Source organism: Microplitis demolitor, chromosome 10, assembly GCF_026212275.2.
Source record: "Microplitis demolitor isolate Queensland-Clemson2020A chromosome 10, iyMicDemo2.1a, whole genome shotgun sequence".
Classification (NCBI taxonomy): Eukaryota; Metazoa; Arthropoda; class Insecta; order Hymenoptera; family Braconidae; genus Microplitis; species Microplitis demolitor.
Genome location: NC_068554.1, coordinates 7,486,985 through 7,511,280, shown reverse-complemented (window position 1 = coordinate 7,511,280; position 24,296 = coordinate 7,486,985). Strand labels below are relative to the sequence as shown.

The 24,296-nt window shown below is 34.3% G+C and overlaps 1 protein-coding gene across 1 annotated transcript in view; it reads right to left on the bottom strand.

Moving 5' to 3' along the window:
- LOC103569002 (carboxypeptidase B) overlaps positions 1-24,058 on the bottom strand; it is a 30,021-nt gene extending 5,963 nt beyond the window's left edge. The window contains exons 1-6 of the mRNA XM_014442364.2: positions 23,910-24,058; positions 15,598-15,922; positions 14,872-15,174; positions 5,017-5,107; positions 4,792-4,937; positions 4,271-4,327 (exon numbers count right to left, since the gene is read on the bottom strand). Coding sequence (XP_014297850.1) covers positions 4,271-4,327; positions 4,792-4,937; positions 5,017-5,107; positions 14,872-15,174; positions 15,598-15,922; positions 23,910-23,989 — 1,002 coding nt within the window. The 5' untranslated portion in view covers positions 23,990-24,058. The remainder of the gene's footprint in view (positions 1-4,270; positions 4,328-4,791; positions 4,938-5,016; positions 5,108-14,871; positions 15,175-15,597; positions 15,923-23,909) is intronic.
- Positions 24,059-24,296: the final 238 nt, after the last annotated feature.

Here is a 24,296-nt window from a genome sequence, read left to right as displayed (position 1 = left end):
ATGGACTTGTCCATATGTGTGCTGAGCAGTTTTTGTTGCTCAGCATTGCTGATGACCCGCTTAAATTCCTCCTTAGGGAGTTCGATAAGAGGGTTTACTCTTCCAAGACCGAGGGATTTTGCCGCGTAGATTGCTGCCTTATATAAAAACGTTCCCTTATGCCTATTCTCATGACTATGAACAATTTGCATAAGGAAGTCGTTTTCATCTGCAGTGAAATTGACAACCTCGTATGTTATACCCAAAACCAAACGATCGTGTAGACACTCCAAGCTCTGTAAACCTCTCCCTCCGATGTGCCGGGAAAGGTATAATCTGGTGATGGAGGATTTAGGGTGCATGCTCCGATTCATATTCATGACTTTGCGTGTCTTGATATCGAGATCTCTGAGTTCTTTTCGGGCCCATTTCAGAACACCGAAAGAGTAGAGGAGTACCGGGACAGCAAGCATGTTTGTTGCAGAGACTTTGTTTTTCCCGGAAAGTTCTGATGACCAGATTTTCCGGAGTCTCCGCACATACTCGCTGCAGAGAGTCGTTTTGATTTTCGAGGCGTCCTGCATAGGACTCCCGTCAATCCCTAGATATTTGTACGACTCTCCGGCGTCAAGATGGTCAATGACGTTCCCATCTACTAACTCGATATCCTCACGCACATCAGAACACTTACCCTTCACCAGATTAACGACCGCGCACTTGTCCAACCCAAAAGCCATGCCAACATCCCGGGTATACTCCCCTACAATATTCAAGGCTGTCTGAAGGTGTTCCTCATCAGAAGCATACACCTTCAGATCATCCATGTAGAGTAAGTGGGTGATCGAATACTTTCGATCATTTGATGGACCCACTGAGTATCCACGGGTGCGGCGTAGCGCAACAGATATTGGCAGCAGTGAGATACAAAACAGCAGAGGGCTCAGAGAATCTCCCTGAAAGACTCCTCGTTTGTACTGTACAGCTTCGGTTACACGTTTGTCGTTGCCACATGAAATGTGGAACCGTGTTCGCCAAAGCTGCATCGTACGCCGAATGCATCCCACTGTATCGCGATTGACCCCAAGGCATTTGAGCAAAAAGAGAATAAGCTCATGAGATGTTGAGTCAAATGCCTTGCGGTAGTCAATCCAGGCCATTGACAGGTTGCGCTGATAGCAGATCGCGTCTTGAATGACACAACGATCCACTAACAGATTCTCTTTGCAACCTGACAGGCCTTGCAACCTGACAGGCCTCTTTTACTGCCACGTTGTTCGTATATCTGCTGCCATACAGGGTCTATCTCCTGCAGAATGCGATTATTCAAGATTTTGGTGAAAATCTTATAAACCGCATTCAAACAGGTGATAGGCCTGTAGTTTTTCGGGTCAGACAAGTCTCCTTTCTTTGGGATGAGCACGGTTCGCCCTTCTACAAGCCAGCATGGAATTGGTTCATTACCTCTGATGAACGCTGTAAAAATCCGGGCCAGATGACTATGGGTAGAAGTTAATTTCTTCCACCAAAATAGGTTAATGCCATCTGGACCCGGAGCAGCCCAGTTCTTACCATTGTTCAGAGCTGAACGAACTTCTTCCACGCTGACTTCGGGGCTCTCTTCATCAGCATTGTCGTTGCGATGTTGTCGACAAAATGCTTCGAAGTCGTTGAGAGCTGGAGTGTCACGATTCACGTTCGGTTGATCACCATACAACTCGGACCAGAAAGCTTCTACTTGCTCGATGGATGGGGAATCGCCAGAAACAGATGTCTTAGGTGTCAGAAAGCGTGAAGGACTTAACCGAAACAAAGAGTTATCGGTAAGCCGCTTCAGCTTTTTCTCTAGTGACTTTTTAGCAGTCACTAGAGCCCGCAACCTGTTAAGGGAACCTTCTTTGATATTAAGAAGATTCTCCTTATTCAGTGTGTGATGCTGATAGCGTAGTCCAGCCGCAATGCGGCGGACTTTGGATGTAAATGCTTTACGTGCATTTACATACTCAATCACACACTGAATGCGGGAGACATGTTTCCGGAGATCATCAATCTTTAGTGACAGCTGCCCAATGCGCCCTCTCATCTTTGCCTCAGGAGAAGAAATATTTCTCCTCGCTGGAGGTAAGAGTGAGGAAGCAGCATCATAGACAGCTTGATTGATGGTGAGCAAAATAGAGTCTTCCTGAATCCGGGCAGATAGTTCTTGGTTTACCGTGTCAAGTAGCTGTTTTGGGTAGTGTATCTTCTTTGAGATACATACTTGTCGCCTTTCAAAATCATTGTCAGCGTCTTCAGAAGAACGGCGTCTCTCTTGATGTAACTGTGCTGGAAAAGACAGACGATGAGATAATCGTCTGTTCATTAACAGTGATCTCCGTGTTCGCCGGAGATGAGAGGCATAGTCTCGGAGATGTTGTTGTGACAGATGGCTGTAGTTAGGATGCATATTGCTCCAGAGAGCATGCATCCTCGCCATGTAGCCTCTCCGCTCCGGTTCACTGTTATTATAGCACATCAAGAGATCGGCTCGTAATTCCTCCGTCCACCTAAATGCAGTCCGTTGTTCGCCAAGGTCGTCATCGTTCGGAATCTCGGTACTCCGCCCAGCTAGTGGGTTGCCCTCATCCGAGAAGGGCAGGTTGTGGGGAGCACTTCCTGGTTCAGTATTGTCTTGAACTCAGTATTACTTTACGTTGGGGAGTTAACCCAACGTAAAGTTTGTTGTGCGATTGGTAGGCCAGCAGATGGGAGGCCAGCCTACATTGCCCACGATGCGCCACGGGGTAAATAAGACCCCCGCTGGCCGCACAACATGCACCGCGGGCGTTATTATTATTATTATTATTATTATTATTATTATTATTATTATTATTATTATTATTATTATTATTATTATTATTATTATTATTATTATTATTATTATTATTATTATTATTATTATTATTATTATTATTATTATTATTATTATTATTATTATTATTATTATTATTATTATTATTATTATTATTATTATTATTATTATTATTATTATTATTATTATTATTATTATTATTATTATATGATCTCAATATAATATTCGTAGGCTAAACGTATCGCAACACACTCTGATTCGGCTAGAAAAGAGCTAGAAAATGCGCAGAAAAATTTGAGTGAACGTCCTTCTCTGCAGTTGATTCAGATGGTCCAAACTCGTTGGAACTCAGAATACGAAATGCTGGAAAGAATGATAAGTCTTCGACAGCCATTGTCTGATGTGTTGTCTACTTGTACAAAAAGGATTAAGTGGAATCGAATCATCGATGTCGTTAGTGTTTTGCAACCATTGTATCAAGCAACGACGTTTGCTTGTGGAACCAAATATCCGACTTTATCGATGGTACAACCTATGCTGTGCGGTATTCAAGATGCATTAGAAAATTTTAATTTTGATTTTGAGTAAAATCATTGTAGTGATGAAGATGCCGAAAATCTAGAAAATGACTTGGTTGACGATGATCACATCGACGATAATGCAGAAAATGAAAACGACACTCAAATTTATCAGAATGATGAAAGATTCCCTTTAATATATAACTTTCGCCGAAATATTTTGAGTACTCTGGAAGTAAGATAAAGCAATGACCAAATTAAAATTCATGGTGACTATTTATATACTTTTGATTCTGATTAAATTGAGCAGTGAAGTAAGTCCGTACGTTCATTTTGGGGTGCCAATATATTTTAGGTGACCTTGGAGTTTTAAACTTCCTTTTTTGAATTTTCCGTTCCTGACTAATTAATGACAACATTTTTATGTTGTTATTTTTATGTTGACTATTTTTTTTCTCTTTTGGTACCATCAAAATAACGGCCAAAGGATGATTTCGAACGAGTTTGGGGTGCTATGTATTTTTTTTTTAAGCCCCACCACTGAAAATTGCTTTTTCTTGCGCACAGACTGCTGACCAAATTATGAATCGCATTGACCATTTAATATCACTCAATTTTCATTCAAACAGTATGTTTTTGGGGGCTGAATGTTGAATTTACCGTGATAAAATTTTTTATATTGCCTTGGAATTTTAAACTCAAAATTCCGAGAGGCAAAACCCTGACCAAATTACGAAAGTTACTGACCAACTAGTGACCAATTATTCTAGCTGTGAGCGAGTCTAGTATTCGTACTTTCCCGTGCTATCGTCGAGGAGCCACGTATTGGGGCTCGCCTGGAGGAATTCCGCATTTTTTTGATGGTATAAATATTATTCTAAGGACCATATTTATTCGTGTTTCTTTGAATCTAATTGTTACTTACAAGTTCAGGTTCATTTTCAGGTAAGTCTGAAGTATATCCCCACGGATGTAATAAATACTGAAAATTGAATTTTTTATTAATATTTTTTATAACTGATTTTATACATTAATTCCTAAATAATTTTATACAACTCAAATCTAGTTATTCATTTCTTGATAAATAAATAAATTGTTAGGAAATCTAATCGTTTACACCTCAATCGCTCAAGATGTAGTAAAAATATGTAGAAAAAAAAGTAATAATAATATTTTATAATAAATAGATTTGTTGTGTTTTATGTAAGAAACTGTGTTGCTTAATTCTCAAACGAGGTAATTAACGTAATAGATATTTTAGACTGAATTAATTATTAAAAAATCAACGTTATTATAAATCAACTTAAATTTTTACTATTATAAAAAGTGAGGAAAATATTTAAGTCAGTGAAATAACGAAAAATTCTAAAACGTCTGTAAAACGCATTTAGCATTTCCGCGCTTGAGATGTGAAATTATGTGTAAATTCAAAAAGAATATCCAAACCTGACCATATGAATGCAATGTTAAGTAGGCTTTAATTGTTTTATTATTTGCCATAACATAATCCTTCAATGCCAGTGTTTCAACTTCGGAAAATGGCTTAGGTCCGCCATATGTTTCTGAACAAGGATTACTTGATGCTCCTACAGCTGTTCAAATATTCAAAGTAACATTTAGAACCGATAAAAATATTAGTCGTTCCAGATAAAGAACAAAAAATGTATTAACTCATCCATTTTAAATCGAAATTTCTATTGGCATCGGTACCGATGCAAGTTGATCCCTTATTAATAGAACGTGTTTTTCGCCAGAATCGATACTGAAATTTTATCCATTAATGTTTATTCACTATGATTCGAAGTTACGTAAGAAAAAAAAAATGAGCAGACCTGATAAGATTGAATTTAATTAAAATGGATTTCTCTATTACAATAGACATAATTCATTCGGAAACTACACGGAAAAAAATTCCAGTTAAATTTATGATACTAACATCGTAATTTTTTCCTGTATTGATTATTGTAGTAGTGGACTATACCTTTAAAATCCTAATTTTCACAATGTAGCATTGTAAATCACATTCAAGAAATAATACTTCAGACAAATAACACCAAAGTCTTAAGCTCTTTAGTACTCTCTAAAAACGAATTAGTGAAAATCACGTGATGATCGCTATTTTGCAGTAAATAGTTATTGTTGGTGAAAAGTATACCACTATTTGAAGTAGTGATATACTTTTCACTTGGAAACAGTGATCAGTCACTATTTTTACTATTTCAAATTTAAGTGAGTATAAATTACGACGGGAACGTCATAAAATTTGAGAATTTTATGTATATCAAATGTAATAGAAATATAAAATAAAAGTACAAAATAATAATCGCTCAAACGGCTGTTGGATTCGAACAGAAGACCTTTTGAGTGCGAAGTGACCGACGCCATGGACCACTTGGTAACAGAAGAGCCCACGAGTCCAGATAGTGTTTAAGATTTATATAAACGATATAATTAAATAGTCATAAGTCCCCTAGCGGTTTCAGCGCCAGATTGGAATCACGGTCGAACCACGGTGGTTTCTGTGCAGTCACGCTACTATGTTCCGACCATGTCCCCACTGGGTTTTACCAACGTTTTTGCGGTGGTTTGAGGGTATTTCGAACCTGAGCACGGTGCTCCCACGGTAAATTTCCACGGTGAGCTCATCGTAATTCGACGGTGGCGTCAAAGTATTTCTGCGTTTGTTTTTTGGCGTTTTCACCGTGGTAACTCAGTATTTCCTTGATCTTTCCACGATGATTTTATGGTTTTTCCACTATTGATATATTTTTTTCTTGTAGTTTCCCAATCTCTGTTTCAATTATATTTTTTTATTTTCTTGGTATTTTCGATAGTTATCTCTTTTAAAGTACGTTGTTAAAATATTAAAGTCAACAAAACTTAGTATTTTGAAGAATCTTGTCAACAGAAGTACACAGAAAAAAGGTGTGTGGATCACAATATTTTGTAAAATAATTTAGATACGACCCCTTGCGGTTTTAAATTAGCCTGGAAACACCCTGGGAGTGGAAACACGGTGGAATCATGGTGGATCCAGGGTGGGTTTGTGCCATTTTATCACCGTGTTTCCACGATGGTTACACGGTGTATTCACCGACATTCCACGGTGGTTACGTGGTGTACGTGGAATCACGGTGGGTACACCATGTAACCACCGTAGAATCATGGTGATAACATGATGAAAAACCCACCGTGTAACCGCCGTAGATCCACCATGATTCCACCTTGTTTCCAGGGTGTTTCCAGGGTGATTCAAAACCGCGAGGGACCAAATAACATAACATTATTCGAAAAAAATAATTTTACAATGATTCATAAATCTTATAAAGTATACAAACATTTATAATTTTCCAGTATATTGCAAAATATATGGTTTCCAATATATCGTAGATATATGGCACTTTTTTTTACTTTTCTTAGGTTATTGCGTTAGTTATTCAGTAAATGTAAGGTCAATGAACAGAAAAAAAAATAATAAACTTGACTTTTTTTGTGGAATTGTGTAGAAATTGAAAAAGTATATTAAAAAAATAAAATTTTTAATATATAGCGAAAAATATAGGTTTTAATACATTGGAAAAATATAATTCGAATATATTGCAAACCATATATTTAAACATTTAAGTTTTTTCATATATAATCAATTATAAAGAGACCATATATCACTAATAATATGGGTCAAAATATATGGAAGTATATGTCAAGTTTATTATATTATACTTATAAACTATATATATACTATCTATATATGACAAGAATATATTGAGCATTATATAAGATAATACACTTATCCAAAAAATTAAGGGAACAAGAAAATTTTATAAAATTTTTAGTGATTTTTGGAAGTGTGTATTTTCGTGAAAAATGATCGTATCGAAAAAATAAAAAAAGCAAATTGAAGCTTAAAATCTCTAGTTTAAGGGTCTTCTAGCAGAACAATTGTTTGAGCCACGGTTTTTGCGGAATCATAAGAAATAGCTCGAGACTAAATTTTTCTAAATTTTTTGGTTTTGTGTTTTAGGTCTACGGGGCTGGGAAAATTTTTTTCGAAAAAAACAATTCACGGCTCGTTTAGGAAATTTATTCAGCTACGATTTGCTTTTTTGTGCTTCTCTGTACGACGATTCGCTGCTGAGATATCAGCCTTCAAATGAAAAAGGATCCTTTTCTTTTTGATTATCAATATCTCAGCAACTAATGGCCGTACAGTAATTTAAAGAGCAGTTTGAGAAGCTTGAATGAATATCCTACAAGCTTCCTTTTGGAATTTTTTGAAAAATTTTTTTTTAAAAACAGACTTCTAAAAATCGCTAAAAATTTCATAATAATTTCTTGTTTTTAAAATTTTTTGGATAAGAATGTATAGAAAAATACAAAACATTATATATGGGTAAATATATTATTATAAATATATAATCCAATATATGTAAAAACCATAAATTTTTCAGTATAGAAATTTTTGCGGCTATATCACATATTCACCATATATTTTTTATATACTTTTAACAATATATAGCTTTTCCATTCGGGTTTGTTCGCCAAATAGCTGTTTGCCCATTCAACTATTCCCACGACATTTGTGTGCGCTATACGATTATCTGCATGAGGAGTAGAACAGCGAGCACTAAAATAGTACTCGTATCGCATTATTAATAAAAAAAAGTATGTTCAATTCGTGCGGTGTTGCCGATTACCCACAGGAGCAAATAAGCGCACTTACATCGTTTGTGGGCAATCGACACCTTACCGCACTAGTTGTACAATATACTATTTTCATTAAAAAAAAAAAAAATGAATAAACTAGTTCAAGTCATGATGCGGTTGATACAATAATGATTTTTGTTTTATATGAATTAATTAAAAATTTCACTCAAAGTAAATTGTAAGGTAATTGAAGATATGCATTTTCAGTTGAGTCAAAATTTTATTAAAGCAAATGAATTTTAGTGTTGAAAGTAATATGTTTTTAGGTCCGTAGAAACTGTCATTGCAATTAATTCAATAAAAAATCGAATTATTTGAAATTGCTGTACTGCATTGACCTCAAAAAAAATAGTAATCTGAATCGAGTGAATATTGCCTTTAATTGTTTCATTAATAATTAATTCTTGAGAGAGGGTCTCGAGGGGGCGGATCCCAAGCTGTTCAACCTTGCGTTGGCCGACTGGGAGAAGTTCCGCGAAAAACTACCGGAACTTGCAAGAGTAAATCTTGAAGGTCTAGCGCTGGAAATGGTCGAGGACGTGGAACGGTATGCCGATGCACTCACTAAAGCCATAGTAGAGTCATGCGAATTGGCTATCCTGCGGAAAAATTCACACACAAAATCATACCCTTGGTGGACCAGAGAGCTAACTAAAGAAAAGAGAGTAATTTACAAAGCTAGAGGGAGACGGAAGAAGGTAAAAAGACAGAACTTAAAAAGACATAACACTTTACAAGACATACTCAAAACATATTAAAAGACAAAGAGAAATCAACTGGCGAGAGGTTGTTACGTCGAACGGCAACAAGGAGCACTGGGGCATCGTTTACAAGCTCCAGGCAGACAAACACTGAGTTAATAGAGTGTTCGCTACACTCCGGCGTGACGGGCGATCCACAGAAAGCTTTAAGGACACAGTTAGTTGCTTTCTCAACACACACATTATAGACGATAAATCAGACGAAGAAACGGAGGAGCCAAAAGCGATCAGGGCAAATTCAGAGACGCCACCAGACACCGCGGATGCCATACAAAATTTTAAAGACCCTTAAGAACAAAAAAGCACCCGGGCTGGACTTAGTTGAGAACGAAGTAATCAAAAGAGTGGCAATTATTTTATCAGGGAAATTTTAGAATTATATAACAGATGTCTAGAATTAGGAGTTTTCCCAATCGGATGGAAAGAGGGTGGGATTATTATGCTCCTTAAGAGCAGTGACAAGGATGCAGGTGACTCCAAATCTTATAGGCCAATATGTTTACTCTCAATAATCGGGAAGGTATTTGAAAGATTACTAAAGTCGAGACCTGCTACCACAGTCTTAGCTGGGGATAAGATTTTCAGTCAACAATTTGATTTCATGGCCAAAAGGTTGACTGAAGATGCAATCGTTGAGATGCGTTGCTTGCTAGATTCGACAACAGAGAATCTGGCAATTGGACTTCTCTTTGATATTTCTGGCGCCTTTAATAACGGGTGGCGGCGAGTACTCAAGGGTTTAAAAAAACGGGAATACCTCAAAAATGTTTACAGGGTGGTTCAGAATTAATTTGAGGATAGGACAGTCTCACTGTCATGAGGATTCGGAAAAAAAAATAAAAAGCCAACAAGTAGATGTCCACAGAGATCAGTTGTGGGACCTTTTTTTTGGAACATTATGTTTAATGACCTACTTAAAGAATTGGAAATGTTATGTCCGCCACTTTGATTTAAATTAATTATCCGGGATTTTTCCCTTTGGTAGCGATAGAAAAATTTAACGAGCGATATGGAGGTTGCGGACAACAATAAAGAATACGAGGAAGATTTTAACTTCCTATATTTATTATTTAATGTGGGTTTTTCGAAGAGTGTGAACCCAAACGCCTTCGAGCTTGGTTACGTTGCATTTATTACTCGATCAACAGAGAGCAAAGATATTAATACTGTCTCTCACTTGCCTTTAGCTGATTCTTTCTTCTAACACGGCATGCTTTTATCCCTCCAGAACTTTGCAGCTCACTCGGCCTCCTCCGGATGGATTTGGTTGAATGGACGCGGCTGGGGTTGTAGGATAAAGTCTTATGTGCTATTTTCAAATGAACTCACTAGGTAAAGATCGTCATCTTTTGTCTTTCTATTCAACTTTTCAATTACAGCACTTATACACTATAATTGTTACAATGGATTTCACTTATAAAAGATGTAAAACCATTTAATTGATTATCATTTTTTTAATTATTTTTAATATATGCGTCTTTATTTAGCCTTATGGCTTTCTATGCGCAGACTATCTCAACCCGAGATCGGAAAATAATTACACTTGCTTTTAGTGTCACCATTCGATCGAGGAAATTTATTTATAAAATAAATTAATAAAAAAAAATTAATTGGATATAACAGAAACAACAGAACACGGGAGTTAATTTGTAGCCTATGCTGACGACCTCCTCGACGTCATAGACGGCACCTCACGTGCCGACATTGAAAGAAAAGCACAAGGGACGGTAGATTCGATACTGGAATAGTGTCGTTCCGCGAAACTTGTCGGAGTCCAAGATCGAGGTAATATTCCTCAAGAGAGATTACACCCGACGTGGTCCACGCAAGGACAGAGGTCCATATGATTCAAAGCTACCGAAAATCTCAATATATAAAACAAAAATAGCATTAAAAAAGAGCGTTAGATACTTAGGGGTACACTTTGACCAGGAACTTAAACCAACAACACACATAAAGACAAGGCCCACAAAAGTAGATAAAACTTTTGGTCGTCTACGCCGTCTCGCCGGACTGAATGGGGACTGCGCTTTCCGGTTATGTCCACTATCTACAGAGGCTAATTCCTGCCTGTTGTCACTTATGTGGTGGCAGGTTGGAGTGACCTAAGTGGAGTAAAGGACTAGAAGGCTCTTAGGGCCCTGCAACGGCGAGCCCTGATTACGATGACGTCTTCATACAAGACAGCATCGTATGAGGGACTTTGTGTAGTTGCAGGGGAAGTGCCCATTCAGCTTGTGATTGACGAACGTTGCGCCCATTACAATCTTTGCACTGGTAAACAGGAGACTCTTAGAACCGCGACCGTGCAACCAGATGACGAAGAAGGTATTGTCTTTCTTAGAAAAGAAACCATTCGCAAGAACAGTAGTCCACAATCGACAAAGGACTAATGACATTCAACTTCTTTCCCGACGTTACTAATCATCTAGCGAGCAAACACACCAGCCCACACGGCTGTGTTAAGAATAGACTCTTCAAGAACGAACTTTCAAAAGATCGCAAATGCCTCCAATGTAACAAAGGGTGGGATACCGTTCAGCACTTACTGCTAAAATGCACCGAGTTCGAGCCTCAACGCGAAGTGCTCTAGAGCATAGAAGTGTGGGTCTCAGAGTGAGCTCAAATCGGTCGGGTTCTTGCCTCATCCCCAAACTCCTTTAAAATTTTTAATGGATTCAGCAAAGATTGTCTCCAACACAAGCCCAGCAGCTAATTCCAACACCAAGAGAAAGGAGGAGAAGACTACTAGATCGGGGTTCAACTGGCATCCACCCAGTTGTTGTCGGAGCATCTGGACATGGGTGTGCAGAACTCACGATTTGAGAGGACTCTGTGCATCTCGGGTGTCAGTCCGAAGTTAGATGTGTGTGAGAATGAGTTGAAGTATGGACGAATAAATGTAAAATAACTGGGTGTCTTCTTAGGAAGGCAGGGGAAGAAACCACGTCCCCTCTCGATCAAGCGGTATGTCGACCGATACATGCAATTGGTGCTGTGGACGTATCCTTCCAAGCCGGCATGAGAGAAACCGAATGTTAGGATACTCTGGGTATTGACTCGTAGTGGCTGTTGGTTTGGCACCCTCACGCTAAGAATCTCTGATCCTAAGGGTTATAACATCCGCCAATATTGAGCTCGCTCAGTGTTTCGCTTTATACTACTATGGTAAAAAAGAAAAGATTTCGCAGGACGAGCATGTTCAAAAGGGTAAGGTCTTGATCTCTGGTCGGCAGAGATAGACTTAGGACCCGTTACATTAATTAATTAATTATATATATATATATATATATATATATATATATATATATATATATATATATGTATATATATATATATATATCTATATATATATATATATATGTATATATATATATATCTATATGTATTATGGCCCTGTATACTGTAACGTAATATTTATTTATACTCGATTATCCTGACTGGACCTATCGCCGCCATTTTTGTGTCTCAAAACATCATGACGTCCTCAACAAAACTCGGAGGTAAGAGAACACTAGGTGATGGATTAGGGCAAGTGTGTATAATGGCTTGTCTGAAATCTTAGTGATTATAAGTGGAGGAAACTCTTATGGGTATGGGGAGAAATTACATGCCACCACTAACCTATGCAATCTGAAGACCAATACAAGAAATTGGTACCATGGGGGATCCATTACAAGCCCCACTTAGACCAGAGTCTCTCTATTTCCTGAGATGGGAGGAGTATTTGGGTCCAAGTGAGGTTGGACTCGTGGTGGCTGTTGGTAAAGCACCCACATGCTACGCATGGCGAAAGGGTAAGCTAATATGAGCTTATGTTCATATTTCGCTTTTATAATATATGGTGGAGTCAGAATATACAAATAGGGTTTACGCAGCGCGAGTATACTCGACTGGGCGTGGTATCGGCCTCCTGTCAAATGGAGGTGGACTTAACGGTCCCGTTACATTAATTTTTTTTTTATACTCGATTAGACTCGCCAAAATTTATACATCAATTTTTATTCAATAAAATTACTTAATTACTCAATACTCAAATTAAACAAAATCGGTCACCCCTCTCATTTCCTCCAGATCCTAACAGGGGCCAGCTGACTTTTACTTCCCCGGTATCGGCAACCGTTCTAAACGTACACGTAAATTAAATCCTAAATTCTAAATCCTTCGGAGATGGAAGACATGAACGGCGGTGGCGGCACCTCCTAGTGCGCTCATTGTGCTAGGTTGTGGAGAGAGGGTCGCAATTCTTATTCTGTGGAAGAAGCCGATTAATTACATTAAAATAAAATAAAATAAAGAAATGATAACTAAACAAAATATCGTAAATATGACGTGGGAACGACGCAGGAGGACTGAAAGGCCCGTGGTCTTTCTTGTTGAATCCACGCTCCACCACACTGGCACACACACACACACCCACACGCGCACGCACTTGCATGCACACAGACACTCTGGCATCACTATGAAAATCGTCAGAATAGCTTCCTAGGACCTCAAAACGTCGACATCTAATGAAAATTTATCATTTTCTTCGCGGGAGTTAAAAAATTTTATCCTCGAAAACTAAAGTATTACGAAACAAGTTTTTCTGTAGAGAGAATAAGTATTCTTTCTATAAGAATAATGGTATAAATCTTACAGTAATACCGAATTTGATGTTTAGGCTAACACGTAATGTTAGGTTGGTATACATACGGGCTGGTATTACCATGTAGTCTAGGATCCGGCATTAAAAAAACCTACCTTCGTCTGTTAATTGAATTAATTAGTAATTATATTTAATAAGACAGTTTCTCTTATCTGTTAAGTAAAAAATCAAGTTCAAGATTAAATCGCGCTAAATTCTGAACACGTTATCATTTAGTTGCAAACTTAAATGTTGCTACAGCCGCAATAAATAATTTCGATCATAAAGCACACTCTAATGCTTCGCATTAAGAGTCGTGCAATATTTATTAAAAATGATCTATGACTACGAGAGTTGACCATGAAGAGAAATACAGACTGGTACTTGTTCGTTCGATGAAAAAGGAAGCCGCGTTGTTGATGCGCACGCAACTTAGGTCAACAGAAGATACTCAAAACACGTCAAGCAAAACTGCTTGCTCTCTTTCGGGCTACTATTGTCTCTGTCAACGAAGCGCACTATAATATGATATAGGGTTCTTGTTTATTGCGCGAGAAAGTATGATCCTGTCACTCTCTGCTTAAAATATTAAAGAATTTTTTTTTATGGGCTGCAGCCACTTTCAATAAAGAAGCTAATTATTGAAATATTCAGATTTTCCCAAACTTTTTATAAATACCAACATTATTTAATTAACAGATGAGAAGAATTACGTAATTTTACCTTACCTATTTACGCCTGCAAGAAAAAAAATTGTGATTCTTCTAACCACAATATTGTAGTAAAAGATGCTTAGTAGCGAGTACTCTACATGTAGTGAAGGGTACTACATAAATAGTACTGATTTTACTACACGTGTGGTTGAGATTATTCCAAGTTGGAGTTGGCATTTCTTTACTCCAACTTGTAGTAATATCAACTACAGCTGTTGTTGTAGCAACTACAATTTTTTTCCGTGTGGCTACGGATGACTTGTAGCAGTTATAAAAGTGGCAGCCTGTTATTTATTACTTTATAGTATACTACACAATGATCTGGCACTTGGAAAATTTAATTAACACGTGAAGGCAACTGTCTTATAAAATTTAATTACAAATAAATTTATTAAACTTAATGGCAGCAGGAATTTCTTGACAACTAATAAATTCTTAAGTTCTTTATATCGGAATAAGCTCTCACAACATTGTTTAATTCAATTAACAGATGAGGGTAGGTCTTTTTAATGCTGGATCCTAGACTAATAGCTTGCATTTTTATATTAGCAAATTGAAGAAACTCCTTCGTATTTTGCCTAAGATTTCTTAAGGTGAATGAAAATTTGATAAATCAAACTAGACTAATACGTTTGAATTAAACACTGACGTAATCGGATCTAGTAACAATTTATTTAAATATAATCTGATCAAGTCTATACTCATTGTTTTTTTAACATACATTCGAATGGGTATACTCATAACCATCAGGATTTAAACTCGGTATAATAAGCCAGTCAACATTTTTATAAAGATAAGTATTGCTTTGATTTGTTACTAGTTGATGTACTGCATATAGTGCAGTAGACGGCGCTATCCATTCTCGGGCATGGATTCCCGCATCAATAAGAATCTGCGGCTTATTATCCCCACCAGAGGAAATTTTTATAACGTACAATGTTCGATTTTGAAAAGAAGTACCTATGCTATCAACGCTTACAATTTCACTATAGTTTTTTGCGAGAAATGTAATGTATTCTTCCATCTGCAACCAAAATGTATGATTAATATTTATATAATAAAAATAGTATATTACACAAGGAAGGAAAGTAGGAAATGCTAACTCGCTTGTGTAATTATCTACCCAAGCCGAAGGCCAAGGTAACAAATCCACTATTTGAAACATCCTATCGTCCTCCGTGGTGTGTATACTATTTTTCATTAAACCTATCCGTTAAAGTTTAAAGTCTTGCTGCTGTTTACGAAAAAATGACGCATGAGCTAATTTTTATCATTTGATTTCTCTTAAATGAAAAGAATGACTTTCTTACTACTGAAATGGCAAGAATTCAAACGTTTATTGCAGGTATAGTAAAAAAAGTTTTTGTCAGTTGACTAAATAATTAATGAATCCAAATCAAAAAGATTTTTTTTAAATGCTCCCACCATTTTTATTTATCATACTTGCCTCATGATAACGAGGATAATAATCAAACGGTTCGGCTGATAGTTTATTTAACGTAATACGAGAAGATTGCATACGAACAATATTATTTTTAAGAGCTTCTTCATGGACAACATGTTCAACATCATCGGTAATTATTGTGTGATCAATTTTATATAACAATAAAATATTTTTAAATTGTGATGATTCATCAGCAGTTACCAATATGTCAGCGGATTCACCAAGAATTTGTGAGAGTTTGAGAGTAAGCACATTAGGATTATTAGTTAATGACCTTAACAATGATAATTGCTCTGGTGTCTTACAGGTAATGGAAAAATACTGCATGCTGTAAAACGATATATAAATTATTGATAGTTGTTCAATACCGTAAGTTGAACGGAGACTATATAGGGTCAATATAGGTCACAAAGGTACTAATATTATGGGTTAGTAAGTAGACAGAATTGTTCTTATTAAAAGTAACTGTAACCGATTTTCAATTCTTTTGAATAAGAGGATAAATCTGATCATGCATGATCATGAATGATTATTTATGTCCATATCTGATCATACATGAGAATTTTCAAACATAAAAATTTCTGAAATATTTTTAAACTCAGTTAAAATCATGTATGCTCAAGGTAGATCGTATATGCTCATTGCTGGCCAATATTCAGGTCTAATCATGCATAAGATTAGTAAATGATCATGCATACCAATTTTTTCTGGGTATGGGATACAGACATCAAAAAAAAGAACAAAAAATTTTAATATGAATAGAAAAATTTTGGAAAAATGAAAAAAAAAAAAATAAAAAAAATTGTTGAGAATAAGTTTTTAGCAATTCAAATTTCGCATACCCGTCTGGCAAAAAGATGACAAACAGAGCTCTTAAATATAACATTTTTTTGATCTGACATCCGAAATAGTTATCCCGAAGATAATAGAAAGATATCAGAAAAGCCTCTTACGCACCGTCTAAGGATATTTTTAGGAGCTTAGATCGGTTGGACGTTAGAAAGATAACATTTTTTAGAGATCTTAAAGAAATCAGTTTACGGAGATCATAATATACACTTTTGGTTTTTTCATATCCATGATATATCCCAATTACAAATGGCTGAGAAACTTCGGGATGAATTTGCGCAAGTACGGGGTAAAGTTGACTCATCTAACTTTTAGCAATCAGCAGCCCATCGATATAAATATTAATGACAATCATTACTATCGGTGTTTCTGGTTTACCAAGTAAAGTCCGAGAATCAAGAGGAAGATTACTGATTTCTTCTTGATTCGATGTTTTTAATATTTTTAGGAGTTTATTCGCTGCTTCACGTGATATATATTGAAATCAATCACTCACTGAGCTAGTTTCGATGATAAACTTGTTTCATTGATAGCTACCAAAGCATTCTTTTCTAATTGATTACAGATCGATAATATACGTGAGTCAGAATTGCCATTAGTTTCACTGTCAGAACTGTAATTACTTATTTTATTTTCATTAAGTTTTTCACTATCAGTATTATTGTCTGTATTACTATTTCTTTAATTATCAACATCATCCAACTCATCACAAGATATATTATTACTTACAAAGCGAGAATTATTTTCTACTTTTTCATTTTCATCACTAGATGGATTTTCAAAATTATGTAATTTATTTGAAAAGCACTGTATTCGTTTATATTTTTTATTTTTACACAAATTTAAAAAAATTTTTTTTTTCGACATTTTGCTATTGTATTTATAATAACTAATTTTATGTAATTACTTTAGAGCAGAATCAATAAATAATGTTTATAATCATTAGTACATATACGTAACAATGACATTAGCTGACGAAAGTTGAGGTTATAATAGTCTCATAAGAAAGTTATTTTTTTGATGTTCTCGAGACATCCATGAATAGTTATTATTTTGCTAACTTTCAGATTTCTTTTAAATGACCTCAACATAAAGTTATTAAAACGATAACATTTTTCTGAGCTCTTAAAGGTAACATTTTTTGGATAACATTATGTAATCTTTCTGACATTGATGCCGGACGGGTAAGTAATGATATTAATAGTAATAATAGTGATAATAATAACTTATGGTAAAAAAATTTTTTTTTTGATTTTATGAAAAAAAAAATTGTTTGAAGTTCCAAATGGTCTTCAATGATGTAAAGGGTCATTATGTCTAATTTAGAAAAATTTTGGTGAAAAAAATTGTTCACCAAATTTTTTAGGTACCTCGTTGAATCCCTTGGAATTTTTCTAATGTTCACATAGGGTTTTTCACTATGTCGGCATAGGAATAATTCATATGCTAACATATGACAAATACCTATAATAACATAGGAATTTTTCCTATGTTGCATAGTTATTTGCACTGTGTTAGCATAAGATAAATCACTATACTAACATTGGTACTGTTCCTATGTGAATAGGTACATTTACTATGTGACATAGTGTCACATAGCGATTCAAACGTGAATCACTGCGCGCGCTTTCCTGCTAGCTAATTTGAAGCGCATTTAATTATTATAATATTTTATTATATATGTATTTATATAGTTTTAATTAATTATTTAATTATGATTTATTTATGAATTATTAATATTATTGTTTATTGTATATATATTTTGATGATTATTTTGAATTTTATGTACTTAATCAATATTTTCATTTCAGTCAGTAGTACACGTGTGTGTAGAGCATATATAAAAATATCGACCGAAGGGAGAGTAAGTCGATAGAGTGGGGATAAAAATTAATATCTCCTTCCCGCCACGTGGTGCACTGAAATAATAATTATTTTATTGTTTAAAGGGTTAATACTTATTATGTTTTGATTAATGATGGAAAATATTATTTAGTTCATTATTATGATATCTCAGGTCACGTAATAAATTTAAATATTTTATTTTAATTAATAATTTTGGGCCCAAGGTCATTAGAGTGGATAACCCGTGAGTGATACCCATCTCCCGGAAAACCGACGAAGAAATAGTCAAAGAGGACCGGGCTATTGTAAAAATAGGACGTGTTGTTGACCGTTATTTCTTTTGGTAAAATTCGATCTGGCCCAGTTGCCATTAATAAGGAATTAAATAGTAGAGAAAGTTAATTTAGTTAATTAATATTTCGTTATATAAATTGAAAGTGTAGTTTACGTACTATTTATATTTGAAACTTTCTAGAAGTAAATTATTGTCAACGCCGGTAAGTCAATTGCATTTTCATTTGTTGTATCGGCTACCACTGGACCCTCAATAGAGTCGATCGCGATAAATAATTTATCAACAATTGAACTTGAGTTATTATTGTAATAATAAATTGAGTGTCTTCGACATATGTCCTAGAGTTTGGTGCATACTTGTGTAGACGTGTCGAATAAATTCCTTATAAGATTAGACAAGGATAGCGTAGTTGGCTCTTTGCCTTACAACAGTATTTAAAATATTATTTCTCTGTGGGTAAAATTTATTTTATAATTTTATGGTATGCAACCCAGTGTTGTCGAATTTATACTGAGTACCCGTGACGTTCTCTCCCCAGAGTAAATAATTTTAAATTGAGAAAAAAAAAGTGTTTTTATTTTTATACAATTTATATTATTTCATTGAAGGTAAATTTGCAATTGGTGATTCGAATTTCTCAGTGGATAATTTAATTTAATTTAATTTAATTTGATTTTTATCATTATTATTTGGCTAATAAAAACATATTATTAGTCAATACAAATTTATTTTAAGAAATTAATAATAGTAAATAATATTTGGTATTGTAATAATTTGTTGAGTTTAAAAATATATTTGAATTGAATATTATAGTATAAAAGAATCCAGTGATATCCAATATTCCTTATTACTTTATTCATTATATTTATTTGGTTGTCTTATCGCTTGGTGCATACATTCTCGCTCAAGATTTTGTCCCTTGATCTCTCCCCTGATAATTTATAATTTTCGTCCATTTTAGCAAAACCGGCTGGCGCCCTCGTGCACTAAGCCTAAGGAGCTGGTCCAGGCACACCATTATTTCATTTATAATTATTATGTACAAGGCGGCTGAGGCAGCCGTTCGGCACGCGCGTAGCTCGGGCGATCACCGAAGTTAAGTAGCATCGAGCATGATCACTACTTGGCTGGGTGACCGTTTAGCCACGCGTCGGGTTCGAACGAAGGTCTCTGATCGCTAGGCGCAGGATGAAGATCCAGTGATCGGTAAAATGGGAATTTTATCGATCACTGGAGCTTCACCCAAACCGAACTGTACTGGCTAGGTTTTCTCTGTGGTTTCCCTAGCCACTGCACCTCCATTGCACAAGGGAGGTTGCAGGGCATCACTGTAATGATGCAGTACAGTATAAGCACAAATCGGGCCACAGCCGCACAACGGAAGGCAGAGGAGGAGAAGTAAAGCAAGTTGCGATATAAAGGCAAAAAGTGTAAAAGGTCGTAATTGCGGCTATACACTAGAAAAACAATTAAAATTTAAAAAAAAAAAATTTTTATTATGTATAATTTTTATTACACGTGGGTGACCACATACGGATTCTGGGTTTTATTCGAGTCTCTGTCGCGTAAATAAAAACGGTTTACGTTATAATAGGAAAAATTCTTGTGTTGACGTAGTAAAAATATCTATGTCACTATTGGAAAATTATTTATGCGAAAATGAGAAAAATACCCATTTTTTCCGTGGGGACTGATGATGATTTTTTCGAAAAACTAACGGGCACAATTTAGTCTTTGTATAGAGTTTTAACGGTGAAAAAATTCTGTTTCGTTTAATTTCGTCACTGACATAAATACACACATAGAGAAAAATGTAGGCTCGAAACCTACGAATTTTTATTATACTGTCAACCAAACTTGAAACAGAAAGTGAAGCATCCAAAAAGTTTTTATGCTATTATAAAAAATTATTATGCCGGTTCACAATTATTATAATGTATGAAATTAATTGTTATTAAAGCTTATTATCGATAAGTTTCTCGCAGGTAGTAAGTATCGTGAGACAGCATAATAATTTTTTGGATGTTTCACTTCCTGTTGCAAGTTTGGTCGACAGCATAATAAAAATTTGTAGGTTTCAAGCCAACATTTTTCTCCGAGCAGTCAATTCAAGATTATTACATCGTCTTTTCGTACATGGAGAAAAAAATCAAGTGATTTTTACTAAATTTGAAAAAAAAAAATTACAATTTGAGAAGTTATATCATCAAAACGTTCAAAAAAAAAAATCAACACTTCTATAAAACTCAAAGTAAAAATTACAATATATTATTTAGAATAATAATTCCTGTTGATTATAAAAATTACTGCATTCTAAACAAAATTTACTAGCGACAAATAAAAATTATAATGTACAAATAATTTTTACTACACAGAAAAAAATAAACTTTAAAAATAACAGTTTGAAATCATAACTCGGAACCCGGATGTCAATACAGTAGAGCAGGGGGAGTGTTCTCCCACTATCACTCAACTGTACATGCGCAAAGGTAAAGCGCGGTTCTGCGTATAAGCGTTGCGCATAAACTGAGTATTCTAACCCTAAATTTGTGTACGTAAATAAACATTTAAGTTAAATAAGCTTTAATATTGTGAAAATCCAAAAAAAAAAAAAAAAAAGAAAAAAAAACTTATTACGTGACAGAAAATGGGTTTCACTGGAAAAATTGATTTTCTATTTGAGAAGTTTTACAACAATAAAATTGATATATTAATTTTGGAAAACCCCTAACCTTTAAAATTTAAAAACTCGTGGGTCGTTTCGACTGACTCACTGTTTTTAAGCCACGCCTTCTAGTAAAAAGAAGGGGTACTTCTACAATTTTAATTCCTAGAATTTTGGATTCGTCTCAGTCAAAGTTAGAGAGACTCCACTGTATAGAGAATTTAAACATTCCAAATAATAAATTTTATAATACGTGTCGTCAATTTTCTAAGTATCAGTTAGGATTTTTAAAGTTCAAATAGTAATTTTTTTTGCATAGACAATCGATTTTTATCCTAGATTAAACAACTGAATTCGATCGAATTAAACAGAATTCAATTTTTAATTCTATTCAATTCAGGTAAATTCTGTTAATTCGGTACTTAACTTAAAAATGAATTCTGTCTACTTCGGCAGGAAAACCAGACTTTGTTCAAATTAAAACGAATTTGAAAATTTTAATTCGGTTTCATTCTCTGTAATTCAAATTCACATTTTTTATTCAGTTGAATTCTGTTTTGCAGAATTCGACAAAATATAACAGAATTAAAATTTAGAATTCAGTTGTTTAATCAGGGATACTTATTCTGTAATTATTGACGTTTTAATCATAAACGAAAAAATTACTTTTCAAAATGATAGTTTTTACTGATCACTTTTATCATTGTATTATTTGTCGTTCTCAATTTATATAATTCATTTTTTTCCGTGAATTGTACATATTAAATATTAGTTGCGCTTTGTGAAAATTGTATTCTGGCGAGTAATTTTTACAATCTCAAATAGTAATTTCATCTCCCAGAGTAGCAATTCGTCTTACTGATTTTCTAAAATGTATAATACCTACGTAGAATTACATTAATGTAATTCCACTTGGAGATGCAATATTTACCAACTACGAAACAAGAATTGCGACCAATGTTCTAACTTTTAATAATTCTAATAACAATCTCTATTTTTTGTAAGATTTAAATATTTTTATGTGAATAAGTGAATATTGATTTTTTTCAAGCAAAAATTTAACGAAGCTTTATTGTGATTGTTATTATGAGTAAAAATTACAATCTAGAAAGTAATAATTGAAATTAAATCTTAATTTCCTACAAATCATCGTAATTTTTTTTATGGATTGTAGTTTTTTATTTAAGATAGCAAATTTTTCATTATGATTGTAATTATTATTTAATTTTAACCTGCATTTTTCTCCGTGTAGTCAAAACACTATACCTCTACAGAATGAATTCACGTAATATTTTATTTTTTACTACCCTGAGTTTTCAAAAGATGTTAAGAATTGTCGTAAACTGAAAAAGATAGATAAGTTTGAAGGATAGTCACGGGCAAAATTTCAAAAGTACTTTTAGCCAGTAAACATTAACTAAACAAAAATACTAACAAAATAAGTTAACCCTTTAACACTTCTGGGCGTTTTTTTCACTTTGCAGCCTGTCACGCGAGCATCGCGTATCTTTGGTAATGCGTATTTTTGAGCTCTAGCGGGCAATGCCGTACGTATGATAATAATTAAGGTCCTCACAATCAAATATAAGAATTTGCAAAGAAAAAAAATGATGTAGCAGGGATTAAAAAAATTATTGGATTAGCTACATAATACAGCTAACATAAAATACATAATTTATCAATCATTAAAACCATATTCAGTGATTTTTTTGATTTTGGTTGAATTTTTAAGGCTCTCAAGTTATTAGAAGAAATAGTTAAAACATTAAGTTAAGGACAAATATTAAAACTTATTAAACAAGTTTTAAGATAATTTTTACGGAAATTGTCTATGAATTTATTTTTGGAGTTACATGATCTTTGATAGTGAACAAAAACTGATTTTTTCAAAAAATCGTGAAAATTTCAAAAAGTTATAATTTCTAGACTGATCAACTGATTGATTCGATCTTCAAACTTAATCAAAGTAATTGCCCATAGAATAAGCGTATTAAATTATATTAGATCCAATAAGAATTGTGGGCGCTGAAAAATTCATAACTAAAAAAAAATTTTGAAATTAATTTTCCTCTAAAACTTAAATTAATTTACTTTTATAATACATTATCAAATATAATTTCAAAAATAAAATCATTGAAAACATCAGAGTAAAAAATAAAAGGGCACTAAATGAATCTAAAAGATGAGTGGATCTCGGTAATGACCGAGTCTGAGTTTCGTAAACTGTGGTAATAGAGCCAATAGAGGCAATAGAGGTAATGAGCGTACGTAGGTAATTCACACTGGCACCATGGATACGATTTTGTCCGACTTCACGGTTAAAAGGTTAATTTAACATTTAATTATCGTTATATTTTTTTTTTAATAATTCTAAGGATTATGCTTGCTCAGGCCTGATCATGCCTGAATATGTACCGACCATGAACATGCTTGGTTAAATATAATTATGCTTGCTCAAGCATGATCATGCCCGAAATTTGCCAGCCATGAACATGCGAGATCATGCATGAGAAAGCATAATTACACATGCTCATGGCTGGCAAATATTCATGGTCATGCATGAAATTAACGCATGATCATGCTCGATAAGTTCTAATGATTTTTCTCTGTTAACAATTATTATATAAATTTTGTAATATTATTTATATTGAAATAACTCACCCTTTAAGTGGTGGATGGTATTCTCCATTGCTACCAGCAGCAATAATAAAAATTATTAATATGAAATAAAACATATTCATCTTAGCTAATGATTTTATATCTCACATATTCAATCGTTTATATTCTCTCGTCTCGCTAAACTATCTACATTATTAGATAATTCGTGGATGATAAGATTCTGGATTTATTATTTCTGTGCATCTTCATCACTTTGATTTCATATCGTTAAGTGATTTATACATACCTATATATATATATATATATATATTATAATCTCACATCTATACTTAATCATAAAAAAAAATAATAATAAAATTAAATGGTTTGATAACATCTACTTCAGTATCTCACAGTTCTTAGTAAGTAAAGCTGAAAAAAAATAATATC